The sequence below is a fragment of the Ochotona curzoniae genome, unplaced genomic scaffold (assembly GCF_017591425.1).
Source record: "Ochotona curzoniae isolate NIBS_2020 unplaced genomic scaffold, NIBS_Ocur_1.0 scaffold_3835, whole genome shotgun sequence".
Lineage (NCBI taxonomy): Eukaryota > Metazoa > Chordata > Mammalia > Lagomorpha > Ochotonidae > Ochotona > Ochotona curzoniae.
In genome coordinates, this window is record NW_024467114.1 from 2,372,854 (window position 1) to 2,383,454 (window position 10,601).

At 57.4% G+C, this 10,601-nt stretch overlaps 1 protein-coding gene across 1 annotated transcript; it reads left to right on the top strand.

The window, feature by feature from the left end:
• Positions 1–222: 222 nt before the first annotated feature.
• SUN3 (Sad1 and UNC84 domain containing 3) lies at positions 223–10,586 on the top strand. Its single transcript, XM_040964989.1, has 7 exons — positions 223–263; positions 1,312–1,486; positions 2,185–2,269; positions 3,924–4,039; positions 5,086–5,253; positions 8,530–8,622; positions 10,467–10,586. The coding sequence occupies exons 1-7, from the start codon at positions 235–237 to the stop codon at positions 10,584–10,586; spliced, it is 786 nt and encodes a 261-aa protein (XP_040820923.1). The 5' UTR covers positions 223–234.
• Positions 10,587–10,601: the final 15 nt, after the last annotated feature.

The window sequence follows — 10,601 nt, forward strand, 5'->3', positions numbered from 1 at the left end:
CCGTCCGTGGGAATCGGGCAGGGACGTGCCCATTGGAACACCACCCCCTCTTGCCAGTGAGAGTCTTCCGTTGTAAGCAGGTCCGTGGCAGGCCCGCCCTGCTCCCTGACTGTGTGAGCGAGGCTCAGACAGGTGTCTGTGGCTGCCAAGGGCCCGAGTGTGTGGGGAGGAAGGCAGGCTGCTGCGCTGGGTGGCGTCCACTGTGGCCTCTGTCTCTTTCAGGCCAAGCTTCGAATGCCCAAAGAGCACCTGGAGCTTCTGAAGTGAGTGGCGTTTCTGAGCCCCTTGTCCATGTGAAATCACGCCAGACGTTTGCCATAGCCATGCCAGCCAAAAGCGTGGTCTCCGGGTGTTTCCTCCTGCCCGCTCACTGCAGGTGGAGCTGTCTTAATGCAATGCACACGTGCCAGTGAGGGGTTCCTTCTGAACCCGTCAGACAGACGGCACCGCTGATGCCACTAAGCCCTGTTCCTCCTGCTGGCCTCCCTGCCCTCTTGGCTTCCGTCATTCTTGGCAGTGGACCTGGGCCACCTCTCCTGTGTCTGCTGAGTCCACCCTCAGCATGAACACGTGTCTGGGGGCAGGACGGCCACATTGCAGTGGCTTTGGGAAATCAGCTGCCCCTTTGCCGTGACCCCTGTGACTTGTTTCTTAAGGGTCCTGGGGTGGCCTGTCCCATCACTGATGAGCTCAGACACAGCCACAGGACAGCTACAGGGATGCCCTTCGGGTAGCCCTCGGGGGGCTATGACGTGTGGGGGGCAGGGGAGTGGGACTGACAGCCCCCCATCTCTTTTACAAGTGTTTGGGGGGCATGAAATAAAAACTGAAATGCATCAAAATGTCAGCATAAATTTTTTTTTGAAACATTTGTATTTTCCCCAGTTTAAAATTAGCATTATTTGTCCGTTTGGGAAAGAACGCTAGACAAATAGGGCTTACTTTTCTCAGCATAAGTAAATACCTCACACCCCACTGCCTGCAGTAATTTCCAAGCAATCAGATACAGAAGGCATCGCTGAAAGTAAACCCACACACACAGGCTGTAGGGCTGACACAGCCCCCCACTCTGGGCTGTACCCCCAGCCATGCCAGGTCCTGCTAGAGTGCGTCAGCCCAGATCTGGAAGCACAGATTGACAGTGAGCGGCCAGCAGAGCTGACAGAGGCCACTCCTGAGCACAGCCAGGAGCTGAGGCGTTCCCCAGGACATGACCTGAGCGCCCAGGTGGGACCCATTGCACCTGCTCTCCGTTCAACACCATGAAGCCCTCCTCATGCTGTCGGCACTGCCTCCCCTTCTCGCCCACAGGAAGGAAAGCCAGACCCTTGAGAGCAATTTTCGGGAAATCCTGTTTCTCATTGAGCAAATCGAGGCCCTCAAGATGCTGCTGAGGGACATGCAGGAGGGTGCGCACAACCTCAGCTGGAAGGTCACGGGGGACATGCTCACGGGGGACCAGGACGCAGCCGAGGCTCCAGACGAGGCAAGGCGGGAACATGGCCGGGCTGGTGGCTGCCAAGAGCTCCCTGCTGGTACAGAGCCTGCCCCTGCCCCGGGGGCCCTGGGAGCCCATGGCACGGACTCCCGGCCTCCTCCCCGACACTGCCTTTCCTGGGCTGCTTGATCTAGAGGCAGTTTGGACAAAGCCATCACACACCCTGTAAGTGTGGCATTTCTGCTCCCCAGCTGCTGCCTGGGCCGCCCCCATCCTTGACAGCAAGGACCCCAGCTTCCAGGTGTGGACCCTGCTCCTTCCCTTGGGCTCCTTTGGCACTGGAGCAGTCCACAGAACCCGATACTGGATACTCTTGCGTTGGTCAATGTGAGCTGTCTCAGTTCCCAGACAATGCCTTATGTCCACTCTTGCTGCCCTGCTCAGGGTGCTCAAGGGAGAGTGACAACAGCGCCCCCTCCCGGCCCACTATGAGAGTGCAGGAGTGCAGCTGTCCACCTTGCTATGGAACCTTGTGGGTTCGCTGAGCACATCCCAGGATTGTAGGACAGCCCCACAGAGGGGACTGCTGCCTCACTCCGACCCTGTGCGCAGTGCCTGGGCTCTGAGGTGGGTGGCAGTGTCCCCTTGCAGACTGGGCATCTCAGATCCATGGGAACTAAGCGAAGCACAGAAATGCAAGCAGTTGGCAGAGATGAACAAAACATGCCTTTTTCCAACTTGTCCAGGAAATGTCCAACTTGGTGAATTACGTGCTGAAGAAGCTGAGAGAAGACCAGGTGCAGATGGCAGATTACGCCCTCAAGTCAGCCGGTGAGTGTAGGGAACGGGGACTGTCACGTGGAGAGCTTGCCTACAGAGCACACTCATGTGCAATGCCTCCTGAGCGTTTCTAAAGAGAAGATCCGCTCGTTATTGTAATTAGTATCATTTATTAGAGAAACATACTTGTGCGTCTGGTCCCTTGAAGGGGGGAGCCCAGAAAGCCCAGATAATAAAGGAGAGATTAGAAGCCAGCTGCTGAGAGCAGGTGGAGGGACCAAGGATGCTCCGGAGGCCAGAGCTGGGGAAGGGATGCAGCACTGCAGTGTGCAGCCACTCCTGCTCTGCCGCTTAGCTGCTCTGTGGGAAGTCCCCGCTGGCCGCGTGTAGCAGCGAGGGCTCCAAGAGCTGTTCAAGATCTGCGCTGTGGGCTCCAGTCCTGCGCCAACCCCCCTCGGGCTCGAGGGAGCTGAGGTTGGACCCACAGTGGCAAACGTGGGTGAGATCGGTGCTGGGAAAATGTCTAGGCTGAGCATGTGCAGCACTAGAAGCACCCCTGTGGAGGGCAGGCCGGAGACCCACTCCCGTCTGCCTTGCTGACCGTGCCGGTGCTGGACAGCAAGACCGGGGGAAATGAGACATGCCCAAGGGAGCAGAAAATCAACACGTTCACACACGTGGTCGATGGTTTCGGTGTGTCTTGGTCGTTGTGTGGGACGTAGTGTTCTGCACTGACCGGACAGGAATCCGGCCAAACGTAACTGCAGTGCACACGCATGTCTCCTTTGGCGCCGCAGTGCGCACGCATGTCCCCTTTGGCGCCGCAGTGCGCACGCATGTCCCCTTTGGCGCCGCAGTGCGCACGCATGTCCCCTTTGGCGCCGCAGTGCGCACGCATGTCTCCTTTGGCGTCGCCCAGAAGGAAGCACCTGTACTCAGGAACGCAGACACAACACGGCATGAGCGGAGTCGTCCTACTGAGAGCGGAGCAAGTGCTGCGCGCTGCGTGTATTTCTTACGTGTCAGACCCTGCTTGGGCAGCACAAACCTCGCACCACCAAGGTTTGCTCGGTGCGCTTGGCTGCTTCGGTGAAGATGTGTGTAACTGATGGGTGTGACTCCAAGGACGGCCGGTACCCGATGCTGCCACTTGTTTTAAAGTGAGTGGCAATGACAGGTGTCTGCTTCGTCACGTGAGCTGCTAAGATATAAACAGTTTAGAGAGAGAGAGGAGGGAAGTCCTGGCTGTCCCTTTAGATAACACACCAGACCCACCTGTTATTTCCGTTTCTAATTCAAAGTGCTTCCGAAGTCAGCATTTCCTCATGGAATCGGCCTCAGACAAGCCCCGATGTGGCAGGGGCACTGCAGTGTGGGCGCTGCAGTGTGGGTGCTCCAGTGTGGGCGCCGCAGTGTGGGTGCTGCAGTGTGGACGCTGCAGTGTGGGTGCCGCAGTGTGGGCGCCGCAGTGTGGGCGCTCCAGTGTGGGTGCTCCAGTGTGGGCGCCGCAGTGTGGGTGCTCCAGTGTGGGCGCCGCAGTGTGGGTGCTGCAGTGTGGGCGCCCCAGTGTGGCTTTCCTCACTGGGAAGACTTCGCGAGCCGCCGTCTGCTCTGCTGTCCAGCTTTCAGCTCACTTGGACCTTGCCAACGACATTTCCAATGCCTGTGACCTGGCCGTGTGTGTGATTTCCCGTCTCCCACTCAGGAGCCTCCATCGTTGAGTCGGGAACCTCAGAAAGCTACAGAAACGACAAAGCCAAGCTGTACTGGCACGGAATAGGGTTCCTCAACTATGAAATGCCTCCGGACACCATTCTTCAGGTAGCAGCTAAGTTCAACTTCACCACCTCATTCCTATTCTTTTTTTTTTTTTATGTTTATTGGAAAGTCAGATTATACAGAGAGGAATAGAAACAGAGAGGAAAATCTTCCATCTGATGATTCACTCCCCAAGCGGCCTCAATGGCTGGAGCCAAACCAAAGCCAGGAGCCCCTTCTGGGTCTCCCACATGGGTGCAGGGTCCCAGGGCCTTGGGCCGTCCTCGACTGCTTTCCCAGGCCACAGGCAGGGAGCTGGGTGGGAATGGAGCTGCTAGGATTAGGACTGGAACCCATATGGGATCCCCATGTGTGCAAGGAGAGGACTTTAGCCACTAGGCTCCTGCACCAGGCCCATTCTTGTTCTTTGTCATAATGATTTAAGGAAAGTGGAGGCAATGAGTCTCCCAACTCATTACCCATCTTGAAGTCGTGTCTTCGCTTTTCTTCAGTCACACCTGTGTGATTTCATATTTGTACACTACTACCACCATTATCACCGCCTCTACCACCATCACCCCCCCACTACCATCACCCCCTCTACCACCGTCACCCCCTCCACCACCAGCACCCCCCACTACCACCCTCTCCACCACCATCACCCCCTCCACCACCATCCCTTCCAACACCACCACCGTCACCTTCCCACCCCCTCCACCACCGTCACCTTCCCACCCCTCCACCACCATCAGCCCCTCCACCATCACCCCAGTCATCACTACCGTCATCATTGCCATGACTGTTACTCGCACCATTTCCTCCAGCACCATCACTACCATCACCTCCCTGTCACCATTGCTGCTGTCACCCCCCCACAATGGTCACCCCACCATCCTGACCACCAGGACCATCATGGTCTTCACCATGGCTGCCTAGTGGTCGCTCACAGCCTAGTGGGAGCAGCCCAGGCAACACAGGTGGTGAAGCCCACTGACCGACAGGTGTCCTGCATGATGCCTCCACGTTACAGGCGGTCAGTGGCGAGTCTCTCCCCAGTGTTGTTGAGCTGCTTAGCCAGCGTGGAGCTTAACTCCGTGTTTCCTTTGCAGCCAGACGTCCACCCTGGGAAGTGCTGGGCCTTCCCCGGCTCCCAGGGTCACACCGTCATCAGGCTGGCCAGGAGAATCACGCCGTCTGCTGTCACCATTGAGCACATTTCAGAGAAGGTCTCTCCCTCGGGAAACACCTCCAGCGCCCCCAAGGACTTCTCTGTCTATGTGAGCTGCTGCCTCAATGCCTTGTCCTGAGGGGGTTGGGGCGCAGGTGTTGCCTCGTCCTCAATGTGCAGCCCGCCACTGTGCCACCTGCCCGCTGTGCCACCTGCCTGCTGCCTGTGCTGTCTCGGCTGTCAGCTGGAGCTTTGCACCAGAGGAGTTCTATCAGCTGCTAATTTCTTTTTTTTTTCTTTTTTTTTACCGCTACCAACGTTGTACACACACAGTTTACGTGTGAGCCGAGGCCATGGCGTTTGCTCCACGTGTGTCTTCTCCGGCCACCCGTCCCACGTGCGTTTCTCTGCATGCTTGTCCTCCTGCTCACGGTCACTGTGTCTTAGTGTTTCAGTGTTGGTGACTCCTGCTGACACCGGCCATGGCTCCAACCCTCTCAGCATCTCTATGTCAGACTCATGGATTCCACTTCAGCCACTGGAAGTGGAAGGCTTAGCTGTTCCTGGGTGTGTGTCCGCTAGCCAGTCAGTTTCAGGACATGGTATTACTCCCGGAGTGAGTCCATGTCCCCTAGCTGTCCGCTCTGCTTTCCCAGAACCCAGGCAGCTGCTCAGCTTTGTCTCCAGACGCTGGCTTCGCAGGAGTGGAGCCGAGGGAGCACTAGGTGAACGAATGGCTTCTTTCACGTCTGTGTGATCTTCTCGAGCTCGCCCACGTGGTAGATGACGTCCTTTCTTCCCCGGCTTCTCAGCCTTTGGATCCACTGGAGGCGTGCATCCACTCCGCTGTCGACCGGCACCTGAGCAGTTCTACGTTCTGGCTGTGGAGTGATGCTGAGTGAACACCTTGGGCCTCCCCTAGGTGGTACTCAGGCTGGAACTGCTGGGCCACAGGGTGAATCTGCGTGCAGTGTGTGAGGCCCTGCCAGGCTGTGTGTCTTACCTTGTCTTAATTGGTACTCGGTTGTTCTCAGTTGAACCATGCGTCTGAATGCCATTCTTTCCTGCATGATTTCTGGGGGGATGCTTCTGAACACAATGGCCATTTTTTGTTCTGTTTTGTTTAAATTGACTTGGCTTAGTTTGCCGTAGGCCTGTCCCTAACGCGTCCCTGAACTCCTCTTCAGAAGAGCGACTGTCCGTCGTGTGAACGCGTCGGGTAACCCACTATTTCCTCCTCCCCGTTGCAGACACTGCTTCTGGAACTTTTTCCCATCTGGCAGTTGCCTGATAGTCTTCATGTAGGACTGCTATTACGAGATTTAATTTCTGCTTCTTATGCTTTATTATTATTCTTTAAAAATTGTTATTCGCGTTTTTCTTGTCTGGTTTTGTGTTTTGTTTCACCTTCCGGAGCATTTTGTTACCTTCCATGTGCACCCCGTGTTGGTTTTCTGTTCTGCTGTCACAGTTACTTGTGCCCAGGCTTTTTGCTTCTGCAGACTCCCCCTTCTAGTGCCCCCCCTTTTGCTGCTCTTCAGGGTCACAGCATCTCCCCTCACTCTCCTGGGGATCCTGGAGCGGACCGTGCCTGTGCTCACCGCTCGTCAGCCCCCCGCCATGTCTTGATTTCTGAAGCACTTTCCCCTTTCCGCGGTCGCTGTCTCCCCTCAGGTCCGTGGTGCATCTGTGTCACGTGAGTTGCTCAACATGACGGGGCCCCAGGCTGTGGACCTCTTGGGTGGGGTGCTCAGCGCCCATTGCTTCTGGAGCCCCAAGAGCTGGGGAGCAGGAAGGTGACCCCGAGGAACCCTGCAGTCTTGGTGTGGGAGGCATTGGCTCACTCACACACCCCAAGGAGCTACTGGGTGGAAGAGGCTGGCGGGGCTGGCGGGGCCACCAGCCGGTACACAGCCAGGACACAGCGTGGGCTCAGCCCTCTAGGTCTGGCTCATTCTCTGTGTCACAGTTGGGAATTACGGCACGAGGAGATGCTACTGACTGGGCCTGGGGACAGCAATGACCTGCTGTGGTCTGGGGACGGAAGAGCCTTTGACACGAATGTCAGCCAAGCCTCAGGCCTGGCCTCTTCTGCCCTCCCTGCCCCGGCTGCGCAGACCGCCTGGGAGCCTGCACGCTGTGTCTGTGCAGCCGGCTCCAGAGCCAGCCAGAGTGTCGCTGCCCCCAGGTCTCCTTGGCTTGGTGTCTACTCCCATTTCCCCAGTGGGTTTATGCCTTCCTTCCATCCTGTGCGAGGGCTCTGTGTGGCGCGGTCTGCCTGTGTGTCCTCTGAATGCCTCCACACCCCCTGATGCGCAGGCCACAGCATGGAGGACAGGGGACAGCCTTCCTCTGGAGCCAACCTGCACGCGCAGCAGCGTCTGAAAACTGGAGTGAGGCTGAATGTGTGTGGCTGGCCATTAGAGGAATCCCAGTGATGCCCTGGGGTGGAATCCTTGGCTGCTGCAGACTGCTAGCCTGTCTCTGGTCGGCCAGGGCAGGAATGTGTAAAATTGAAACACTCTAACCCTGAGGGAGGAGGCGGGAGCAAAGCCAGCACCCCTCCCTAACAGCCAGGGGCACAGGAGGCTTGAGCCCTGCTGAGAGAGAGCTTTTGAGTACATTACATAATCATGATGTAGCTGTTACTTTTAATACAAATTATGCTTTGGTTTATGTTAACATCTCCACGACAAAGTTACTGAGTGCATCATTTTGCCACCAGCGTGGGTTCCTGGCAGTCTTCAGTCTGCGGCGTGGCAGGCAGAATCCGCAGGGTCAGTTGTGCAAGGGGGCTCATCAAGAGCTCCTTTTCTGGGGTGTCTGCATGACACAGGTGTGCAACTGGATGAAGGTTGCGTACTTTTGGAAGAGTTCACGTTAGCATGACGGGATAGCAAATCCAGTTCTCAGGGCCAAGGTACTGCTGGGATTTCTCTGTCTGTCTGTCTCTCTCCCTCCTTCTCTCTCTCTCCCTCCTTCTCTCTCTCTCCCTCCTCCGTCCCTCCCTCCCGCCCTCCCTCCCTCCCCCTCTCTCCACTCTCCCTGTAATCTATCTTTGTCTACTGAGTCATGTACCTCACCCGCCTAGCGTTCCATCTGTCTTCTCCATAAGCCCCCTCGGTTTCCTCTGTTTATCTTCCATTAATGTGTCTCATCCTTCATCTATCCATCCATCATCTTCCATGTGTCTGCCCTGTCTCCCCTTCCGTAGGTTAAACGGCCCTCTGGTGGACAGGCTGGCACTGGCACTAGCCCGGCACCCTGTCCCTGGTGGACACCCGAAGACGACCAGTGAACTGGGGCGACGGCCACACAGCCGCCTCCGTTTCTTTGCAGCCAAGGTCCGCCCGCCACAAGCCCTTTTCCGGTGCTTTCTTTATAGGGCATCCTGAGAAAGTGCGAAGGGGAAGCAGTGCTCCTGGGCCGGTTCAGGTACAACAAGTCGGACAGCACCGTGCAGACGTTTGCACTGCAGGTGACGCTCGGGGGGAGCGGGCTGCAGGGGAGGTGCAGGGGAGGCGCAGGGGAGGTGCTGCAGGGGAGGCGCAGGGGAGGTGCTGCAGGGGAGGCGCAGGGGAGGTGCAGGGGAGGTGCAGGGGAGGCTCTGCAGGGGAGGTGCTGCAGGGGAGGTGCAGGGGAGGTGCAGGGGAGGCTCTGCAGGGGAGGTGCTGCAGGGGAGGTGCTGCAGGGGAGGTGCAGGGGAGGCTCTGCAGGGGAGGTGCAGGGGAGGTGCAGGGGAGGCTCTACAGGGGAGGTGCTGCAGGGGAGGTGCTGCAGGGGAGGCTCTGCAGGGGAGGTGCAGGGGAGGTGCTGCAGGGGAGGCTCTGCAGGGGAGGTGCAGGGGAGGCTCTGCAGGGGAGGTGCAGGGGAGGTGCTGCAGGGGAGGCTCTGCAGGGGAGGTGCAGGGGAGGCTCTGCAGGGGAGGTGCAGGGGAGGTGCTGCAGGGGAGGTGCAGGGGAGGCTCTGCAGGGGAGACTCTGCAGGGGAGGTGCTGCAGGGGAGGTGCTGCAGGGGAGGTGCAGGGGAGGCTCTGCAGGGGAGGCTCTGCAGGGGAGGTGCTGCAGGGGAGGTGCTGAGGCGGAAGCAACGCAGGGCTCCAGGGCTACCACGAACCTTTTCTAGTCCGGCCCTCCCTCCTCTGCTGTTCCTCCTTGGCTCCCTAGACGCTGAGTTTCCAGCCGCTGTCTCACCTTTCTTGGGTCAAGGGCAAGGAGGTGATGGCACGCGTGAAGTGAGTGGGTTACTTGGTAGCAGATAGCACAGTCAAATTTCTAAACTCCTGAAACTCACTGAGGTCTATGAGACATGTTTTCATGATTGCTCATTAGTCAGCAGAAATAACTGAAAATGGGTGCCAGGCGCATGAAATAAAACAAGTGTGTGTGACATTTCTTGGTCAGTCCTGAGGAAATCTTGCAGAAACAACACACACTTGGCCTTCCGTGCCCAGAGCTTCTGCGTCTGGATTCAGACAACCATTGATCAAAAACCGATTTTTAAAAAATGCATCTGTGGGGCCTGGTGTTGTGGTACAACAGGTTAAGTGGCCACCTGTAGTGCCAGTATCCTGCATGGGCACTGGTTCGAGTCTCGGCTGCTCCATTTCCAATCCAGCTCCCTGCTACTGCACGAGAAAGCGGCAGAAGATGCCCACATGCCTGGACCTCTGCCGCCCATGGAGAGACCCCGCCGGAGTTCCTGGGTCCTGGCTTCAGTCTAGCCCATCCCTGGCTGCTGCAGGCATTTGGGGAGTGAGCCAACAGATGCAAGATCTCTCTCTGTCTCTCTCTAGCTCTGCCTTTCAAATACTTTTTTTTAAAGCATCTGTGTGGAACTTGTGCAGACTTTTCTTGCCATTCTTCCCCAAACAAGACTGTAACCAGTACTTGGCAGACCCAGGGGCCCAGATGTTCTGATCAGCTAGACAAGCACCACCCCGTTTTCTATGAAGCACCTAGACAGCCCTGGATGGGCTCCACAGGGCTCCTGGAGAGAACCCCTGCAGGTGCCGAGTGACACCTGTTGGAGCGCCTCTGCTAGCTTCTGTATTCGCTGTGCAGATCTGGTTCCCATGCACGTCCAGCCCTCTGTCAGCCTCCTGGGGAGACGCAGTGGCAGGAGGGCCTAGACGCTCTAGACCCACCGTGACTTCCTGCCCACGTGCTGGACATTTCCTTGTCCATCGGATCAGCCTTTGGAAGCACCTGTGTGAGGAAGGCAGGAAAGGGCTCCAGCTCTGTGCGGCGGCTGTGTTCGTTGGGGTTCTTGGGGAGGAGTTTCCTGATAAGGCGCTCAGCTCTTCCGGTCCTCGTTTTCCAGCGCCAAGTTCCTGAATCCATATCATGTGTGAAACTCAAGATCCTGAGCAACTGGGGACACCGGCAGTACACGTGTCTGTACCGATTCAGGGTCCACGGCAAGCCCAGCGAGCACAGCTAGACGCGCTGCCGAGGG

Excerpts from the sequence above, each read along its gene's own strand:
- SUN3 (XM_040964989.1), top strand. The coding sequence starts at position 235 with ATGCCCAAAGAGCACCTGGAGCTTCTGAA. Across the intron at positions 5,254-8,529 it reads CCAAGGACTTCTCTGTCTAT|GGCATCCTGAGAAAGTGCGA; the intron begins GTGAGCTGCTGC and ends CTTTCTTTATAG. Across the intron at positions 8,623-10,466 it reads TGCAGACGTTTGCACTGCAG|CGCCAAGTTCCTGAATCCAT; the intron begins GTGACGCTCGGG and ends CTCGTTTTCCAG.